The sequence below is a fragment of the Polistes fuscatus genome, unplaced genomic scaffold, assembly GCF_010416935.1.
Source record: "Polistes fuscatus isolate 324 unplaced genomic scaffold, CU_Pfus_HIC Scaffold3, whole genome shotgun sequence".
Taxonomy (NCBI): domain Eukaryota; kingdom Metazoa; phylum Arthropoda; class Insecta; order Hymenoptera; family Vespidae; genus Polistes; species Polistes fuscatus.
The window spans coordinates 4,822,638-4,845,510 of NW_025113107.1; the positions used below are offsets into that span (position 1 = coordinate 4,822,638).

General features: G+C 30.1%; 1 protein-coding gene and 1 non-coding gene across 2 annotated transcripts in view; both read right to left on the reverse strand.

The window, feature by feature from the left end:
- Positions 1 to 16,997: 16,997 nt before the first annotated feature.
- Trnav-cac lies at positions 16,998 to 17,070 on the reverse strand. The gene has a single exon. It is a non-coding gene; the product is annotated as a tRNA-Val (tRNA).
- A 1,869-nt stretch (positions 17,071 to 18,939) lies between these two features.
- Positions 18,940 to 22,873, reverse strand: part of LOC122519484 (patched domain-containing protein 3) — a 39,652-nt gene continuing 35,718 nt past the window's right edge. The window contains exon 9 of the mRNA XM_043638963.1: positions 18,940 to 21,086. Coding sequence (XP_043494898.1) covers positions 19,533 to 21,086 — 1,554 coding nt within the window. The 3' untranslated portion in view covers positions 18,940 to 19,532. The remainder of the gene's footprint in view (positions 21,087 to 22,873) is intronic.

Here is a 22,873-nt window from a genome sequence, read left to right on the forward strand (position 1 = left end):
CGTGGTATTACGCAGGAATCTAATCGAGAATTGTTTTCCTTGATTAAAATTGATTAAACCATATATATATATACATAAACATTTCATAACAGGAACAATTTTCATGTATTGCTATTGTGTCACATTTGATTGATTTAAAAAAAAAAATGAGGTTGCATTTAATGAATAAAGTGCAATTGTACCTGGCAGGTGCATCGGTACATCGAAATTAAAAATAAGAAAATAGGAAGTTGAGTTATGCCGTATAACGTTTTCCTCTATCATTTCTTTTTTCTCTATTTTTACTTAATAAAAAGCAGCAGCCTGATCTAGTTCCAAGAATCATATACCGTTGATATATCATAAATATAATATAACTGAACTTCTCAAATAAATATGAAATATCGGTAAAAGAATTCGATTGCAATAATTTTGGGCCAAGTACACGCTCGCCATTTATCTCGGATCTGAGACCAACTAACGACAAGAATATATTCGCGTGTTGGCTCTGAAATACAAGCTGCACAATAAAGATAGAAAGAGTTAAGAAAACAAAGAAAAATCATTCGCGTTATTTCAGCACCTATTCATTTTTCTCTTATTCCTATGAAAATAATATATCGTTCCTTAAAAGTTCTTTAAAAAAAAAAAAATAAGAGCTTTTGGTCTCAGATCAAACGAAAGATATGTTTAGTCGAAAGCGAATGAAAGGCCTAGGTCGGGGATACCATGTTTACGATCGACTGGAGAAATTTCGTAGGAAACACGGTGCGGCATCGAAAGTGAGAGCACGATTTCTAACACCGCGACAGAATGAGATATTTTTGGAAGGGTTTTGCCGACTCGTTACAGAACGACAACCACGTCGTTCTCCCTCCAGTTATTTACTCCTGCTTTTTTTTCTCTTTTGATCCTTTCTTTCTTCGTGGTCTTCTTCTTCTTCTTCTCTTTTTATTCTTTGAGGACAAATCTGGATCATTCGTATGACTTTCCTCTCTTTGTCCAGAGAACTAACACGACGTATTTTATCATACGATAATATCAATATTATTTTCTATTAAATTACAATAAGATTAATTTTCAAAAACATAACAAATCATCTGCCTAGTCAAATATAAGTCATATGCCAATATTTACATCAATTAACAATATCATTGATCGATTTAATTTATAAACGATGATATTCAATCCCTCGTGTAACCTGTCTACTATTAATTTCCCCTTTTCTCGGTGACACATATTCCCCAGTTAGAATTCAACGAAAAGCTCTAACCCGCTGTTGTAAACAAGGATCGGTGACGCCAAACAGCAGGAAATTCGGCATGGAAACACGCTATGCGTCTTTATCCCCCCACTCGTTGAGGAATTCAAGGAGCCAGTCAGCCAGCCAGCCAGCCAGCCAGCCAGTCAGCCAGTCAGCAAGCAACGGACGAACTTGCAATCAGGTTGGTAAACCCGGCCAGCTGTGGCCCAGCTTGCATTGGCGCGATCAATAAACGTTCCGCGATGGCACTGGAGTTGGCTAAACTCGAGGACTTACTTCTAACATCGACTTTGGTCTAAATTTCGGCCGCTGCACCGGTGCCACTGTGTCGGCAGCCTTGCTTTTCCTCTTTCCCTTTCTTCCTTGCTTTCTCTCTCTCTCTCTCTCTCTCTCTCTCTCTCTCTCTCTCTCTCTCTCTGTATTTCTCTCTATATATATGTATATATTTCTGTCTCTTTCTCTTGCATATACAGTTGACATAATTTATCCCTGGAAGCATCGACGCTTTTGGCGCCACCGAATCCCGACCAAGTTTATCCCCGAGGAAACGTCTTCAGGACTATCGATCCTGAAGGATATCGTTTCACGATAGAAAAAGGGAAACATTTTGTGATATAACTCACAACTTATTCTTTATATTTTCCCGTAATTTTTCGAATAGATATTGAAATTTGTATTTTTCATTGATCAATCTTATTTTCGCGTATAATTTGTTCCTTATTTTATCGATAATCGTTGTAAGCGAGATCAAATAGTAGGATGCAAATATTTCTGTTCTAAGTTTATTAAATTGTCATTTGTGTTTTTTATACCGTATTGTAGCATAAGAATCATTTTTTTCAGAGTACCGTCTCGTAAGAGAATTAATTGTATTCTTTAATAACTAACGTCTTGATACTTAATTATTTTATTTAAATATACGAAAGCCAACGATTTTGGTTGAGTTTATTACTAAATCCAATAGTGGTTGCAGATTGTCTGACTATACATACATACCGACCACTTATATTTCACCAACCACTCTCCAGCTGTTACTACTTCTTCGATCAGACTTCCACCGAAGTAGTAACGATAAACGCGTGGTCGGTCATTAATACGATTGATAGAAAAATCAACGACAAAATTCTATTAACAAAATAATTAATCGTCCAAACTATTTTTCCTAACTATACCAACAAAAAATATCAATCATTTATTCAATTAATTCTACAAACTTATATTAACAAATGTACGACCGTAATATGAAATAATAAAATATTGTTAAAAAATAATTCGAACATTTCAATTAAACGAATATCAACATATTCGAACAAAATCAAATTCCTATCGTCGTTAATAAAAAAAAAAGAAAAAATGAAAATAACATGTAGAAGAAAAAAGTAAAAATAATCACCTTATCGTTATAATCATTATCAAGCTGAAAAGGAGTATGTAAGCATGTTATAAGGAAAACTACTACCATCTCGTGAGTTCCTACTTAAAATTGACCTTCCTTACGAAGCCTTCCTCGTGCAAAGAGGTCAATCGCGTCTCTGCTTTGTCTACCTCTCTCTCTCTCTCTCTATCTCTATCTCTCTTATACACACACACACATACACAGGTATAGACAACCCTTGGTAAGGTTCGTTAGAGTGCATGGATACGTGTGTATTGGCAAATGCGACAACCAAGATGCGTATCGATCACTATCTCTCTTTCCCTTTCTCACTTACTCGTTTCCCCTTTGCATATACACATGCATATACAAACACACACTTATATACATATTTATATATATCCATGCAGATATAAATATATATATATATATATTTCTCCTACTTATTCTTTTTTCTTATACATATACATACACACACATATATATAGGGCATTTCACGTTAAATCGACCACTTTTGAGCCCGACCCCTTTCGATTTAGTTGACATTTTTTTATTATTTTCTACTTTTAAAAAATCTTTTCTTTTCAAATGTACTTTTTGGAAAGAGAAATATAACTTTTTAGGAAAATTCGTAACTTTTTTTTTTAATCGAGTAAAAAAATTGGAAAAAAAAATTCTCAGAGAGATTTTTAATGGGATAGAAAATAATAATAAAAAAGTTTCAGCCAAATCGAAAAGAGTCGGGGTCAAAAGTGGTCGATTTAACGTGGAATGCCCCATATATATGTTTATCTATCTCTCTCTTTCTTTCACTCTTTTATACAGAACATCATGAAAGGTGTAGGTGGTTTATATGCAGAAAAACTACGATCGATATGCACCCTTTCGTGGCCAGTTCGGTCTTTGCTGTTCGAGTTACGTTCTCCTACGTACGTAGACGTTATAATCTTCGTTAAAGTTTCGTTCTCAAGCTCGTAAAGTCATTCCTTTTTTTCTTTCATTTCTCTCCCTCCCTCTCTCTCTCTCTTATTCTCTTTCTCTTGTACGCGCAGAAGCAATGTATTTCTCAAGCCACGCCTGTTTCATACGAGCCAACCGACCACCGACGCGTCTCGTCTCGAGATATCCAAACGATTCTCGACACGCGAAAACGAAAGGAGAAGCTTAGAGAAATGAGAATGGAAAGGACGTTTACATGTAATACTATGGAAAACTCTTAGATTAACTGACACATTATTTTCTTTTTGTCTGACACGAAAATCAGACGTTTAATTTAGATAATTAATTCAATATTGTTTCTTATATAATGTAATAATATTATTATAATATTATTTAAGTAAGTAATAATATTTTTTACGGAATTTTTATTAGTATAACCTTTGAAATTAATTAAAAATAAAACACATTTCAATCCTTAATCTTAATATTAAAATATGCCCAAGGATTATATTTTTTTGTATTCAAGTAACATTGATAAATATTGCTTATATATATTTTAAATAAAAATATACGATAATAAGAATTTAATATTTATGTATTCGATATTTGGTTAAATTTATTTTTGATTCAATTTGTAATTTTGATGCATACTTATTTTTTTTTTTTTTTCATATCTAAATAACAAAGAATTTTAATTAAAATAATACAAAATTAAAAAGTATTCGAGAAAAGCGTGGGAAATTTTGCCTGATGATTAAAAATGAAGATATTACTATTCTAAGTTTTTATTACCTCTCTTTCTCTCTCTCTCTCTCTAAACGATTGATTCGATCGAAGAAATCCTTGTTGTTGATCGAGTTGGCCTGGTCGTCGATCGTTAGTAGACGAGACCGTTTTAAGATCGAAGTGGTACGATCCAGCATAAATGAATTCGATTACCCGACTAGCTAACGTGGTAAACGAGTCACGTGATTCGTCATTATTTTCTCGTCCTCCATCTTCCCGTCATTGCTGTGGATCGATTGGATATTTTCATTTTCATCGAAATTATAATTATTTCATATTATTGCAATAATTTTTACATACAAAAAGTAATTAATTAATTTTGATCTATTCAATGATTATATTACGAGAAAATAATTCAAATCTGTTATACGAATATGATATATTTTTCAAATGCATAACTTTGATCAATGTATATAAGATAAAATATCAATGACGAATGAAATTTTAATTTGATATCAATAAGTTATGATATCTTGCTTGATAAATGTATGCATAATTACTACGTTGCATTAATAATATATTATATATATATATATATATAATTTAGATTGATTATTAATTTTTGAGTAAGTTATTTCATTATATTCGATAACGTCAGTTATTAATAAAACCTGATCATGATTTTACACGATCTTTGCCTTTTTCTCTACGTATTACCTCCTTTAATCTTCATTATACTTTATCCATCGAAAAAACGACGACCAAAAGGATATTTATTGTCGACAACGGATCGGGATTTACGTCGACAAGTTTATTTTCGGTCGTCTCGACGACGACGACGACGACGACGACGACGACGGCGACGAGTGCTGGGTGAAAACTGTGAATTAGCGCTACGATACAAGCAGGAGAACTTCTTGATGCAGAAAACACGAGAGTGGCAGAGAAAATTTATGAATGTGTGTGTGTGTGTGTATGTATGTAAATGCAAATATAATATACAAGGTGTATCCTAATTCGTGAGACCCATTTCAGTAGTAGACAAGTGACATAAGGAAAATAACTAAGGTTCCTATAAAACCTGTGTTCCATTTAACCTTGTTTCTAAAATTAGACCTAATTTTCCTGTTCTCATTATCCATAACTGCGGAATCTTAATTAATTTTCATAATCTTATTTCTAACGAAAGAGCAAACTGAAACGAGTTAACTTGATCGAATACAATTAACCGGATCGGAAAATATACAGAATATAAGTATAAAGTTGATATTTCTAGCAGTTTCTTTAAAAAGGTAAACAGAACTAATAAACATAATTAAAGGTAACAGAACTACAAAAATATAGAATTATAACTTTGAAATGATATTACAATATGACATAGATTTATGTGTACCTTTTTTTCATTAATTTAGTATTTCCAAACGATTCATTAATTATATTTAACGTGTTATAATTAATATTACGTATATGAATTTATTAAAGTAATTTTATAATAACAGGATTTCTAATAGGAGCTTGACCTTTTAAGTCCGATGACGTCCGAATAGCAAGAACATATAACAACACGTATAGAACTATGAACGTTCGAGGGTTGGATTGACGTCAATGTCACGCGAATGGATTATTATGGGACATATACCCTTTCGCGTTTGACCATCGACTATCGACGTTGATGTACCTCGGGTGATTAAACCGAGTTTATCGTCACCAAGTCAAGGCCGAACTTTGATAGTTCAAAACTGCACATTTTACAATTTCCTTCTTCTAACTGGTGCCAATATTATTTTACGTCGACAATTTTTTGATAAACGGTTTAGATTTTAAATTTTGAAAGTTTATTGACTATCGATAATAATTAATCATCAATTATTATTATTGCTATAGGTATTATCGTATATAATGTTATCTATATTTATTGAATTTTATATTCATATTTATTTGATATAATTTATAATAACAAATATTATTATTATTATTATTATTATTATTATTACGTAGATCTCGTTTTAGCAAGTGCTAAAATTTCGAAACGCTGGAAGCAATTTTACTATATCCCACAGCTAATTATTGATGAATAATTTTCGATAAAAATCAAATATCACGATTATTATTGTTATTTGATTATTCCGCAATCGGATAAATAATAATTTATTTCTTAATTTATTTATCGATTATTCTTTACTTTATCAAATCACAAATTAATTCATAAAAATATTATTATCATTACTATTATCGTCATTCGTTATTTAATTATATATTTATTGATGAATAATTACATTATCTTTACTTTTTTTTTTGTGTACCTAATTTTTCGACTATGGAAAAGTTTTGGTTCAGGGTGTAAAGCCTCGTAAATGAATTTCCAATAAGACCGGAAAAAAGGTTTCTACGATCATGGAATGGCGCTAGAATGGCTGGCGTCATCCAACAAAATGTCAGGGTTGAATTCGCTGTTAATACCCCGGTTCTTTAACCGCTCACCACCAATGCAGAATCGAAGGTTCGTGCACGTAAACGAGCTGTGACCTCTCTTTGGTCATATCGTTGTAGTCGTCGTCATCGTCGTCGTTAACGTTGTCCTCGACGTCGACGTCGACGACGACCTCCTCTTTCGAATATTATCCGGTCGCTGCTTATGCACAACTTCTTGATGCAAAAAATATATATACACATACGTGAGCACGCGTTTAGTATAAATATTTATTATATCTATCTTTAATTATAAAAGCAGATTTTTAGACCTTTTTTTCTTTTTAATTGCAAAAAATTTATTTCGTCATTTACATTATATCAATATTATTTGTATTATCAATAATTTGTCATTATATATTTTAAAATAATCCACTAACGTTATTACCGAATAGATAGAAATTTAAATTAAACTAACAAATACGTCTTGGCTTTTAAATGTGAACCAAAATAAAGAAAATTACTTAACGAACGAACTAATATATTAAGTTATGTTTCATATTATTGTTTGAAAGTTTCAAAATGTTAGCTCGTAATTAATACGGTCGCGTATGCATATATTATTTTTTGTTCACTTTTAGATGTATGTATTAAAAAACAAAAAAATGTAATGAAAGTATATAATATAATGCATAAATTTATTCAAAGAATAGAGTTTCGCGTAAACAAAACATGTTTTTTAATAGTTCATCTCGTCAACGTTATTATACTTTGTTTTATGAGATTACAACATTATAGTTAGAACATTGTGGTCAAAGAAAAGTAAGACAAAAAATAAAAGAAAAAGAAAATAATTGGGAAAAAAGAAGTTTCATATAAAAAGTGTGAGAAGGAAACGTAAAATGTGTATTCATAGTTTACCACGAAAGGGTTCGATAATATCATTACGTCGAGGATTTGACGTAGTAGATAGTTCAACGAGGTTTCTCGATTGGTATTATGATTAAAAGTATCCTTTAGTTATATTTTCATTTTTTTCTAGATTTTTATAGACTCGCAAGATCATTATGGATCCCGTTTAACAAGAGCTCCATTAAACCTTTGAAACCATTCATTTTTTTTAAAAAGACACTTTATTCAACCGTTTGCAATGAATTAAAATATTTTGAGTCCTAACATGGGTACGACGAAAAAATAAATTGAAATTACTTTCTGAATAATTTAATGATATAATAATTTTCTCTTTTTGTTTGATATTTAAATTTGTAATCTGATATATTTTGTTATACATACGTGTACTTTTAATGAAAATTAATATGTATACCAATGATATTTTCATTTTATTAATTCAACCCAAAAGTATAAAAGCGTCCCTTTTTGAATATGTATTAGGAGTATAGGTTTATACTTATGTTAGTTAAGATTATCTAATTCAAAAATATGCAAATGCATGAGAAGAAGGTATGGTAATCGCTAACTTGGGCAACAAAAATCGTCGTTTGAGTTAGTTATGAATACATAAGTAAATGTTCAAGAAACGGTGATGATGGTAGTAGTGATAGTCTCGTTAGGTTTGCCAATTAATTAGTGGAATTCAGAATGGAATGGAAAATGTTCCTTTTCATAATCAATTAGAGATCCTTTACCACATACATTTCCTCTTTCTCTAATTAGTTTTATTAAGTTAATTATATATCTCGAATAAAAAAAATATAACTTTATAAGTAATTCTTTAAGGAGAATAAAACAAACATTTTCAGACAATGAAGCTTAATAATAACCATAGAGCCGTTTATTTTCGAAAAACTTTTTATGACACCTTATAGGAAAAAGTTTTGTTTGATTAATTTAATTTATATTAAAAACTTCATAAAAAAAAAACGTCGAATTCAATTTTCTTTTTTATTAAAATTAATTTTATATTAAAATATTATAATTAATAACATGAACGAGGTATTTTTCTATGGCTTCAATTTTTACAAATAATATTAGATTAGTTTTTACGTTTAGTTCTTTACGAAAAGTAAAACTTTTCAATTTGATCTGTGTGCGTATTACGATAAATGTGGCCCTGTTCTCTCATCAATAATAATTAGATTAATAAAATTATTAAAGAGAGAGAGAGAGAGAGAGAGAAGAACATATTTTGAGAAATAATCAGGCGACACGTGTGCATATGATAACAAATTCAACTCGGATCAATCTCGAGTCAACGTTATCATTGTTTTGGTTAGTAGTCATGAAAAAGATTCAAGAAATATTTAATAACCGTCTTTCTCTTCTGCCTACAATCAATAATGTTGTCTTATCAAATAAGAGAAGGAGAGAGAGAGAGAGAGAGAGAAAGAGAAAGGGAGAGAAAAAGATTGTAATTGAACTACGAACTGCGATTTTAATTTTCGTTATCTATTCTCGTAAATAAATTTTAATTCAACCTTCTTTTCATTTTCTTGAAAAGAAAAATTGTTATACAAACTTGGAAAAAAGCCATTTAAAATTAAACCTATTATAGTTTACTTTAAACCTGTAACTCGATACACACACACACACACACACAGATGAAATAATAATAATGAATATTCGATAAAATGTAATTAATTTTAAATGATAATTAAAAATTCTAAATGGAAAAAGCTTAACGAATTTTATTTTTTATGTTATTTTTTAATCTTTCATTAAACAAGAAAATTATCCTAAGTCATAATGTAAAATTTAAATATATTATTAATATTGCGGACGAGTGTTTAATTACGAGTTAATAAAAATAAAAAAGAGACATACAAAATTAAATATCAATTAATCGAATATAAAGAAATTGTTTGTAGAAAAAAAAAATGTATTTTCCTTTTATATTTTTTAATACTTTTCACTGGTTCAATCATTATCTTTTATCGATATTATATAATTGGAAAAATATGTGCTATTTCTAATACTTTATGACACCAAACGAGTTTAACACATTTTTGAAGCATCGCTTTTGCTTTCATAAAATGGGAACGTTTGATCTTTTGTAAAGAGGAAAACAAAAATACAAAATAAAGAAAGGGAAAAAGAAGAAAATGAAATGCAAAGGAAATAGCAGTTCTCTTGTGTCAAGAATAAGAAATAAAAAACTGAAAAAAAAAGAAAGCAACTAAAAAGATGGATGGAAAGAGAGAGAGAGAGTGAACTTTTTAAATATAAAATAAAATCAAATCAAATCACATTTAATGTGATATTGTAATAAAATTTTTCTAGAGATAACTCCACCGATGATTTATTTATACCGAGTGCGCCAAAAGTTCCTTGCTAATTTTAAAACTTAATTATACTTTTTTGAAACTTTTTAAACGAATTTTTTGCTTAACGTCACGTTAAACTTTCTCGGTTTTTGATTGTAATACTTAATAGTTTAATACGTAATTTTAGAAATTAGATTAAAAAGTTTCAAAATAAAGTGATGAATTTTCAAAATTTTTCAAAGAATTTTAATACAACCTATCTATGGGTATAAATATTATATATAAATTAATATTTTATCACTCAATTACACACATTTCTATTATATATTTATACGAAGATATATTACCATATATATAACAAAAAATATATATGTATAATTTAATTTTTTTATATTATATTTATATATATATATATATACGTACGAGAGTGAATTGAAAAGTTCTGAGCCTCGACGAAAAAAAACCATACTTCTTATTTTAAGTAAAAGTGAACACGATCGAAAAAATGTTGTCAATCCATCCACGAATATTATTGTTATCACGATCAAATTTTCAATGGAATTTATTTAAAAAAAAAAAAAAAAAAAAAAGAAAAGGAATTGTATAATTGTTAAAAGGGAAGAAAACCCTTTTTTCTTTTTCTCTGGTATAATAAGGAAGATAGGAAGAAAAAAAAGGAAACTTTTCCTTCTTTTGTTGAAAAAAACAATTACGTAGAAAGCGTCGTGATCTAAATTTCGGTGTTAAGAGAGAATACATGCAGAGAAAAAAAAAATAGAAACAGAAAAAGGGAAAAGGAGAAAATTAAAAAAAAAAAAAAAGAAAGAAATGGAATAAAAGCCAGAGTGATAGGTAAGAGGAGAGAAAGAAAGAGACAAAAAATGGGAGAAAAAGAGAGAGAGAGAGAGAGAAAGTTTCACTTTGACCTATAGAAAGACGACGTTCACGAAGCGCGAGAATTACGAAAGCAAGAGCACGGAAATGTGCCTTTTACATGCGAACCCATTGTGTTTCCTTGTCTGCGATTACGCGTTCGCTTATGCAAACCACCCAGATCCGTTATTATCAGCGCTTACATGCACGTGATAAAAGTTCAAGGTACCGGATCTCCGTTTTCTATCCACGCACTTACGTACGTATACATAATCGTACAATTAACGTATTAACTTATATTTCAGTTATCTAATAAGTAAAACATATTTTCGACGAGAAAGAAAAATATATTCTTATCTCACGAAAATGAAACAAAATTAAATATTGCTATTTATATATATATTGTGTTTACGTGTTGCATAAAAACTCGTATGAATTTTGTTCCCCCCGCAATATTGAAATAAAAACTAAAAGAAATAAGAAAAAACGTATGGAAAATAAATATGAATTTTGGTATCGAGAAATTGAAAAGAATAAATATACGTTGGTTGGAATGATTAGTTTTGAACTTTAGATAGAAACCATTTTTTAATCGATTGACTTACTTCTATTTATAAGAAACATAAATTTTTCCTTCACTTTTTTTTTTTGTCAATAAGACTCCAAACTTTTTAATCCACTCCCAATATATGTATATATATTAATACATTATATATTTATAAAAAATAATTTTTATCGTCATAAAATTAAATATAAAAGAAAAAGAAACACCATAGATAGAGAAGACAATAATATAAATGTTGTTATCACTAATTGAAAGAAGTATCGAGAATAATATTATTCTAAAAAACAGAAAAAATGATTAAAATATAATGAAAAGAATCCAATTGAATTTGAAATCGACGAAATTGGAATTTAAACGAAAATAGTCAAAATTTTCGCTTACACCGGATTCTCGTCACTTTTTGCGTTGATTTGTTGTCTTTTTTTTTTTTGTTTTTAATGAATCAACACGGAGGTTTGAACGCAACGTGTAAAAGATCGATCTCGTATCAGCGAAATGCTGTTATACCGGAATGAAATGAAAACCGTTTACGTCTTTGGAACTTTTCCAAGCGTTACCCGCTTACGTTGACATAGCGCGGAATCGTAGGCGATAAACGACGAGCTATAGTCGTAAACAATGTTTCCAACCAGACTCGGAGACAATTCGAGATATATTGAGAGAGAGAGAGAGAGAAAGAGAAAGAAGAAAAAGAAAAAGACTGATTTATACGAAAGAACCAATCGAATTTATTATGAATCTTCGTGATTACATAATACGTTTCCTGATAATCGATTGGTTTTCAAACGTTCGATTAAAGTTTCTTTCTTTTTTCTTGTTATTTTTTGATTATTATTTTATTTTTAATTATTATTATTTTATTTATGATTATTTTCTTGTCTTTTTTTTTTTTATCTGACCCCTCGTTTCGAATTTATTCACCTTTATCGATTAACGCGATCGAAGAATAATAATTTAAAAAAAACAAAGATAAAACAAAGTGAAATAGATACCTTTTTTTTGTATGGGAAATTTAAATAAATTAATACTGTAAATACGATTATATAATTAATCAACGACTAATCGTAAGCCTAATTAATTAAATAGATTGCTTAAACTGAACTAATCCAATATGATTAATTATGTTCTCCAAATCTCTTGACTTTAATAATAATACAACGCGATTGATTAACCAAATAAATAATTATGAACATTCTGAGAAATGAATTTTCTCGAATATCACTCGTATAAATATATTTGATATCAAATTGATAATAAAATAATATAAAATCATTCGATACAATTATTATCGAAAGAACAAAGATCTTATATAAACGTAAATAAATTGCTCGTATATAAAAATTAACTAACTAATTGATTACTTTATTAAATCTCGAAATTTAAACGTAACACGACTGATTAGTTTCAAAATTCATTTTCCAGCAAAAGTCACGCGATATTGAGTCAATTAAAGAATAGGAAAAAATTGGAAAAATTAAAAAATTAGAAAAACATAAAAATGAATAGCAAAAAAATAAATAAACACAGTTAAGAGAAGAGATAGAATTTGCAGGGAAAGAAAAATGAAGAGAGATGATGTTCGAAAGCTCGAAGGGTGATCGTAATGGTGGATAGTGTGGTTCGAGGGCGAAAGTGGCGACGCTATACAAGTGGGGGAAAACAGAAGGTGGAAGAAGGGGTGAACGTGGAAGAAGGGGTAGAGGAGCAAGTTGGCTGTTGGAGAGGGGAGGAAGTCAGTTGCAATGTCGACTGGACGCCAGTGCAGTTCAAGGCCTCGGATTTCTCCCTTCCACCAACTCTTTGTCTCTCTCTCTCTCTCTCTCTCTGTCTTTTTCTCACTTTAACACATATATACATAATATACGAAGCACGTTGTCTCTTTTCGTTATTTTTTTTCGTCTCCTCTTCCTTTCTTTCTTTCTATCTTTCATTTTACCTTTCATTTTATTCCTTAGACAAAGTTAATTCATTACGATATATTTTAAACAATTTTTCCATCAATCCATCCCTCCGATACATTAGATTCAGATTTTTAAAGTATATGTAAATTTATTTCAAAATCGGCCATGATCTTTCATTTGTAGAGTTAATTTTCTGGGAAAATTCGTTTCGAATTTAGAGAAAAATTATTATATATAATATAATATATTATAATATATATATACTATAAAAAAAATCTCAAATATATATATTAATTTATCGTCATGAACTTTCAAGAAAATCTAATGCTTATGTATATTAAAAAGAAGTTCATATATATTATATTATATATATATAATATTTTATATTAATAGAAAAAAATAATATTAGTCATTTGTCAAGACACCCAGTATAAGAGATAGATTGTAGGAAGGGGTTCATGTAATGCAGTAGTTGACTGCACTATCGACCGTGCAACCGTTGCACCGACCGACCGTCGCGGTGCCGTGACGTCATAGTCACTAATGCCCGAGTTATATAAACCTCCATGCGTTCACGCGTGTCTCTCTGTTTCTATATCTCTCTCTCTCTTTCTCTTTCTCTTTCTCCCCCTCTTCTTCACCCTCTCTCACCGATGGTTGCATCGCGCAGCATCGACCCCACCTCCGATTACCCCTCCACCACTCTGACAATTTCTAGCTAGGCACCAATGACCGGTCTCGAGAGTGTAGGATAAGGAGGTGCCTGCACGAGCATGCAGGTATATAAGTTACTATGCAATTTATGCCATCTCTTGATTCCGAATAAGTGCGATCGAATTCTTTCTATAATTTTTTTTGTTTTATTTTTGATTAAATAAATAATCGGCGAGGTTGAAAAGTTTTGAGCTTTCTACATGAAAATTAAAATTATCTTCTTTCCGCTTAAATTCATTTTTATTTCTTTTCGACATAATTGTTTAAACTTTTCAAAAAGATATTAATAATAATTTATAAACATAATATTTAATTCATTATAGTAAATACGATTTGCATGTATATTTACGTGACAATGATATACGAAAACGTGAAAAAATATATCGCAAATGTTTCAACTCACATTCTGTCTGTCTGTCTTTCTCTCTCTCTCTCTATTTCTATTTCTATCTATCTATTTTTTTGCCTATCTCTTTCTAGTAAAGAACAGTGTTCCACTTGAACGAAGTTCTCCAGTGTGTCTCTGTAATTGGAGACGGCCTTTCGTCTCTTCCTCTTAGATGTACTGGAGGCTGAAGGATTTAGTAACTGGCATGGCTTCGCAGTAATGAATGACAATGTCGTGCTCGAACGTACTCACTCTTACCCCTATCCTCCTTTACCCCTTTTCTTCTTTAACCCCCTCTCTCGCACCCTTACTATTCTCGGAGGCGTTAGCCCGAGGATCAGTAAAATCCAAAAATATTAATGGTCTTACATCTTAACAGAGAGAATTTCTAGGAGTATACAAGGTGTCGAATATTTTTGTGATATTATACTCACCTAAAATAGATTATTTATGTGTTTTAAAAATCGATTTACTCTTTTTTTTTTTCCAAGACTTATTAAATTATACAATTATTCCAATACTCGAACTGATTTATTTTAATTTAAAAACGACAATAACAAAAGTAGCCCTGGAAAGTATGCCGTAAAAGTAATTGGAATTTTAAATTCGGTCAGGAACTTTTGTACCTGTTTTCTTTTTATTTCTTTTCTTTTTATATCAGAGATTATTATGATATATTATGTAATGAATAATTATTTTAATTATATCTTATGTGAAATTTTGTGATTTTGTTATATGGTGTAAACTATACGCGTATATTCAAAGTAATTGTTAATAATGTAGATTATGTTGACAAGAATAACGACAATTACTGTCTTTTTTTTTTATTTATGATCTTAAAAGGAAACACTTTAGAATTGATCTCGAGGTTATAAATATTAATAAATATGAGACAATTTGAAATTTCGCGCGCGGAAACACCAAAGAGATGAAAGGATCGATTCTACTTACTATTTATAAATTCCTATCGAGAAGGAGGGAGTCTAAAATGAGTAAAGATGCAATAAAAGAAGACAAAGAAGAAGAAAAGAAGAGAAGAAAAAAGAGAATTATATGTCTTGGTGTTTTATACAATCGTTATCGACAAATTCAAAAAATCCAAGCTCGATTAATTAACATTTGAGATTTATCGATGGTAGTTTTCGAGGGTGGCATTCAAAGGTTTGTAAAGAACGAACACACGATGCGTACGTTTAAGAGGATTTTAAAAATCGTTAAAGTGTTTTCTATGAAATGGCGGGAAAACTGTGAATACGAATATCTTTGAAAAAAATGCCGATATTAATGTATTTTACATTTAAATATATTCATATATATAAATAAATTATTATTATTATTATTAAAGTTTGCGTATTATTATAACTTAAATTTTAATTAATTAAATTGTATATTTTAATAAATATCTTAGCTAATCTTAAAAATATGGCACAAAATAGCTAACCTTAAAAATATGGCACAAAATAGCTATTCTTTATCATGTCTGGTAACGATAAACGTGAAATTAATTGGGATATACACGGGACACAATATTAATCGAGTATTTTTAATGAGGAGTTCAATGAACGTCTGATATGAAAACATATACAGGATAGAATATTGTAATGAGATGAGAAGAAAAAAATATTTTTTCGATAAAATAATATGCAAGTACGATACATGCATACGTTTATAGTAAATTGAAAACGTATTGAACGTAAATGTAAATATAAAAATAATAATTTTGTTGTTGAATTACTTATCTTATATTATGTATAACAATCGGACTTCATGTGTTCTAATAAAATTTAGAATATCATTAAAGTTAAATGAACAATCCAAAGGAACAATAATAAAAAGGCGGTAAAATGTACACGAGACATTGCAATTGGTCTTACCAACGCCATCTTATACTCAGTTATTCAAATAAACACCTAATTTGACTTAAACTTTTTCCGAAATGTTTTGTCTTTAAGAATAATTGTTATTTTCTGAAAATTATTTGAATAATTTTCGTTGTAGAAAAGTTTACATTTTTGTCAAATTGAACAATTATTTATAAAGTGTATTACCAACGAGAGGTAAGATATAGCGATTTAATCGGTAAAAATTTGAACTAAGAATAATATTAAGTATACTTGAAGTTAAAACATGTATATAAATGTAGAAATAAATAATTATTAAATGACATGATAAAACCAAAGAATACAGAAGTACATAGTACTATCATATACTATCAAAGAATACTGTATTCTATGATAGTATTGTACCGTCATCGCGTTAAGTACCTACGATCGTTCACTGGTGGTCCTGGTAGTAGTTATTCAAACATAAAAAATTATCATTTTTACATAATTTACACTTTATCGATAAAGCAGATTCCTAAGTATTCAACTGTTGCTATATATGATAAAAATAATTTATATGATTCTCACAGATAGAACCACTATCTCTATTAACTATTCTATATATATACACATGGATATAAAATTATATTATAGATTTTATATTATTATTAAAATATTATCTATTTATATATTTAATATATATATATATATATATATATATAAATATGAAAAATAAATAAAATAAATTATTTTATTACACAGATTTCTAAAAAGAATTTTTTAACAAAAAAAAAGAAAAAGTAGACAAAAATTTGTTCTCTGTTTCCGCCCGGGATCGAACCGGGGACCTTGTGCGTGTGAAGCACACGTGATAACCACTACACTACGGAAACAGTTGACACTATGTAACAAATTTTGACTGATATACTAAAACTATTAATAAATATAAAGGAAAAGATGTGTTATACTTTCGCTTATACTATAGAATAAATAATATAGTTTGTAAAAAAATATATTTTGTAATGTATTACTTTGTAATGTATTATTATATTGTAACGTATTCTAAATTTCAATTTTTTATACTAAGTTTAATTCATTACTTACATGAATTATTCAATTGTTAAAAATTAAATAATGAATAACATGGAAAATAATAGAAAACTTTAGATTTGAGTTATTTCGATAAGTGTTTTAATTTTTTATACTTTTTCAATGGTAAAAATATATCAGGAAAGAGATAAAATGAAATAGAATATTTCAATTAAATGTACAAAAGAGATCATTGTTAAATAATACTTCTGTGTATTTCATGATGTTTTTTTAATAATAATAATAATAATAATAATAATAATAATAATAATAATAATAATAATAATAATATGTATCGAACTCTTTTTTCATCTGGAGTATATTCACACATACACACGCACGTATATTTTAACAGATCACTTAACGTTACATACTCGTTCTCTCTTATTTTATATAAATGCAGTTTATTTATTTTTATTCTGCAGCTTTTATTTTATTCTGCGTTAAAAAATTTCAATATAAAAACTTGACGAATTATAATAATTTATTATCATAGATAATATACATTTCTCGCCACACAGGAGCACATTATTTAAAACTACTATAGAATAATTATTGTGAAATGCGTTATAAAATTCGCCTGTACAAAAGTTGTCACTGTGCGTCGATTTTTATATATTTATATAAATATATAAAAAGAAAAAAAAATTTCCCTCGCACTTAAATTCTAATAATATTATATTTCCTTTGCCTTTTTCATTTTTTCTATTTTGTTATTCTTTTTTTACCAATAATATAAAATACATATTTACATAAAAATATTACAAATCTTCGATCGCAGATCAATTTCACCGAACTTACCAGAAAGTTTTTACGTGGGCCAAAAATTTTACAACTAATTTTAATAATAAATACCATTTTTGCAAGTTCTTTTAGGTTCATTTCTTTTCTTCTTTTTTTTGTTTCTATCCCAATTTACTTAACGAGCCTAGTCTGCAATTTTATTGGTCACGATAAAAAAAGGTAACCCATTGAAAGGATCGTTAAAAAGAATTATATATTTTTAAATCCGACTAATATAAACTTTTTCACCTAAAGTCAACTTAAAAGTTTCGTGACATCGGCGTATTATTTCAAATGAATAAAATAATATACACACACTGCGAAACGACGGGAGATTAAATATTGTTTCCTTTAAGTAAAGGAAGAATAGAAAAATGTTACTGGTCCCATCTCCAAGGCACAACGTGAACACGAAAAGCTTTCAAAAGATTCGTACTAATTAATATTCATATTCTCCATTCTTTTCTCTTTTACTATTCTTTTTTCTATCTTATAATTAATATCAAAATCAAAAAGATTCAATTAATAAGATTAATAAGAAGGATTATTATTGCTTCTCTTTATCATAATTATTTATGAATTTGTATTAATTTAACAAAAATATTGCAAATAATTTATAAACAAATTCTCAAGAAGATCGATCATTAAACAATACAATATAAAACAAACAAAAACAAAAAACTAGATTTCTGAGTACTTGTTAAAAATATGTATTGAACAATTTATTTTCCAAAATTGTCTAAGTGTTTCTTTTCTTTTATATCGATACATTAAAAATAATCTAACATTTGTATAAAAAAAACAAAAGTGTAAAAATGAATTTTACAAAGTCGAAATTCCTTGTAATTCACCAAGGAACACTGCACACACTCACTTTCTCTTTCTCTTTATTTCTCTCGCTTTCAAAAATCAATTAACCTAATTGAATATTAATTTTATCGACAAGCTATCATGATCGTCGTCATATCATTATCATCATCATTATCGTTATAATCATTATACACGATATATCGCACCTGAGGGGGACATTTAAATATATATATAAAAACAAAAGTCTCTTTAAGAAGTCACGTCGGTCAATCATCATCGAACAGCACGACGATCTTCTTTCACAAACTATGTTATATTCAGGAAGGTTACTTTCGTCTTTGCAAATCTTGAGCAGACGCAATTCCGAGGGTTCCCTCTCACTTGCGCGAAGAAAAGTTGTATGACCGTGTCGAAAAGAAAGTCAACGACCGGATTGAATTTTATCTCCTTACTCACGTACACACTTACATACATAGATACATACATAACATACATACATACATTTACACAATATACATATGTATATAAAATGCGCGAATATTTGTTTTCCCCTTTAGCGCGTTCTCTTCTCTTATGTATATTCATATATGTATATCATCATTTTCCACCCTTACCGAATAATATTGAATATATTTATTTCATTTAATTCTGCTTCTTTTTTTATTCTTTTGTTTTACGGATAACGTGGATCCGTCAAATACCTCGACGAGGTATTATGAAGATTGTGAAGATTATGATGAGATCGACTACGTCTATAATCCCTGTGAATTTGATTGGGTACACGGTATCCCAAATGTGATCCTAAATATGGTACTGTACGAAATATACGTTGATCTGGATGATCCTGTTGAAGATGATCTCGTTGTATTGCACCAGGATAATCGGGTGCAGGTGGTACAAGATGACCAATCTCTATCGATGGTTGAAACTGTGACAATCCATAAAGAACCCCTATAGATCTTCTGCAAAGCTCTTGTTGATGTTTCTGCTTTTCCTCTTCTAATTCTCGTTGTTGTTGTTGTTCTTGTCGTCTTCTACTTTGGGAAGAACCACTCTCCGTTGAATTGCTATCCTCGCTGGTACCCAAGCCTGGATCTCGTTCCTCGAAAGCTGCTAGACTAGTAGCCGGACTCGGTTGAAGGGATTTTATCATGGTACCGTGATGATAGTACGAAAGGGTAGGGTGAGGTATAACGAAAGGTTGTTGGAGTTTATCGACAAGCTCTTTTTCCGCAATCCCATTCTTTCTCGAGACTTTATCTCCGCGTTCGTTATCGTCCGCTTCGTCGTGGTCTTTGTCCGTATTGGAACTGGTACAGGAACCTGGTCCAAAAATGGACAATAAAACCGGTAAGAGAAAAAGACCGTGCATGGCACCGATGAAAATCACCAGAAAGACCATTTTGAAGAAAACTAGGAATATATAAGTTCCGGCAAGTAACAAAGCTACCAAACCGAGTATAGTCGAGGCAGCACCTTGGACAATTGGTAAACCCAAACTATACAAACTTTCTTTCACCCTGTCCTCCGGTGTGACTTTCTTCGAACTCATATAGGCATAACATATATGAGCCGTGAAATCTACGCTGAATCCAATACACATTATCAAATTGATCATCGAAATACTATCGAGGTTTACGCTCCAAAGAGCCATGTAGCCAGCTACACCGAGCTCGATCGAAACGATGCAGAATGCAACCCAGAGACAACACAATATATTCGGGATAAATATAAAACTTATGAGCATCATTACGAGAGCACCGAATATCATACACTGTATACTCGTTGGCCTGACCAATTCGAATTGATCGAAGAATACGAAGTAAGGATGAAAAACGCTGGCATTGAGTAAAGAATCTTTACAAATTTGTCGCAACTCCTTGACCATTTCCTTTTCTTGATTCGTACCGCTGACGTTTACCGCCTGAATCAAAAACCTACTGGCCATAATGTGCTCGTCATTCTCGTCGAATTTAACGTCCAGAGAAAATGTGCTGGTCGGGTAGAGCCATATCTCTTTTAACGCCTTTACAAAGCTACCCTCGTCTTTGATGCTCACATTTAGGTAGTCCTCGTTTCGCGATACGTAACTTAGGAAGCTGCGCAACCAGCTTTCTGTGTAGATCGGCGCACTGATGTATGAACTAGCCTCGAGGGATTTTGTGAGGTTCTCCATTTGCTGCTGTATCTCTGGATCACTATAGTCATACTCGCCGGACACTACCACCTGCAAAAATGGAAAGAGAATGTGTAGTCATCTTAGTACATGTCTTCTACCTCTTCCTCTCTCTATTTTTCTTTCTATATATATATGTGTGTGTACGTTCAAAAGAGAAAGAGAGATAGAGAAAGGAAATGTCTGGGATTCAAACGTGGCAAGGATGTGTTTGCGTGAAAGCAATCTCGTGAAAGTGGCCCTCCAGGGACTTTTTTTGGATTGGCAGACGAACTCAATGCCAATGGACGAGGGACAAAAGTTTACGGCGAAAATATTTTTACGTTCCGTCTATGAATCAACAACAACCCCTCTTTTTATTCTATCAATTTTTCTACTTTCTCTCGAGCGACTCAAATACTCGAAATAAATCGAACTATTAACTGGTTTAATGAGAATGCTAATTTACAAGTGTTTTTCTATAAATTCCTAATGAATATTTTTAACGCAAATAAATAACAGATGGTTACTAATTTATATATGTTTTTCATATTTTTGATCAGTATTTAAAATAAGTGATTAGTATTTGTAATAAAATATCATGCATATGTACGTAGAACGTATCTGTATAATATCGTTGCAACACTGATGCAAATCTGACGCAATCGTGGTGCAACAACCCTTATACAACCTTACTTCCGTAATGAGTATTGACTAATTATTATTTATACTAAACGAGTTACTTATGTATATATTCATACTAATTATTTATTTTAAAATATGCTGATCAAATAAATAAATATGGTAGAAAATTGGAACGTTGACTAAATTGTGTTTTAATTTTTTAATTTAGAAAAATAATATTTTCTAATTAAATCTAATTAAATGTTTCCGTAAAATTTTTGAAAAAAATATAAAATAAATAATCTACTTCCGGAATATCTCTCAAAATCGGTCAGCTTCTTCTCGGCTGATTGGACTCGTCGTCGTAACCATTGACGCAATACAAGTTGTTACTTTTCTCAAACTCAGTTGGCCGGCTCGACTCTTGCAGAGAAAGTTGTTTAAGTGAAAGAGAATTGTAACTGAAGTTAGAGGAAGAGAAGAGTCGAGTAAGGGGAAAAACGTGACATAATTGTGCGTAAACAACCATACGTACTACTCTCCATATACATGCACACATGCAATACGATACGATACTGTTTCGTAACACCTTCTGGGCCTCATCGATTATACGAACGAGTTATAAACGAAAATAATATTTATTAGAGAGTTTATTCTCGTTATTCGAGAAAGTCACGAATTAACGTCACCAATGGACTGATAAATTTCCTCTTATTTTTTTCTTAAGAATTTCAGGTAGTTTAAGAATTCTAAGCAAGAAGGGAAAGTTTGTATTTGTAAAGGAACATATATACCTGTTGATATAGTCGTGAGATTAATTATGCGACTTAAAACAAAAAGTTTCGATTAAAAAGATAATTTACTTGCAAGAACAAAATTTAAATCTTTTTTACAACTTATCTTAAAAAAAAAAAAAACCTTGTATCTTGATTTTTGGTACATCTTGTATATACGTAAAAGATGATATACTCATATATACAAAGTGCAACTCATAAATGAATCCATACTAATGTCTTTGTATATGGAATGATATACCCATATGTAAAGTGCAACTCGTAAGTTAATATACACTGTTCTATATAGTATGATATATTCACATACCAAGAGAATACCATACTAAAGAGACCTGCTTTCAACAATAGGAAAACCTTACCATAAAACTTTGCCAACCCGTTTTTGATTTAATAATTCAAACTTAATAACGTTTACACACACATTTTCTTAACAATCTAACC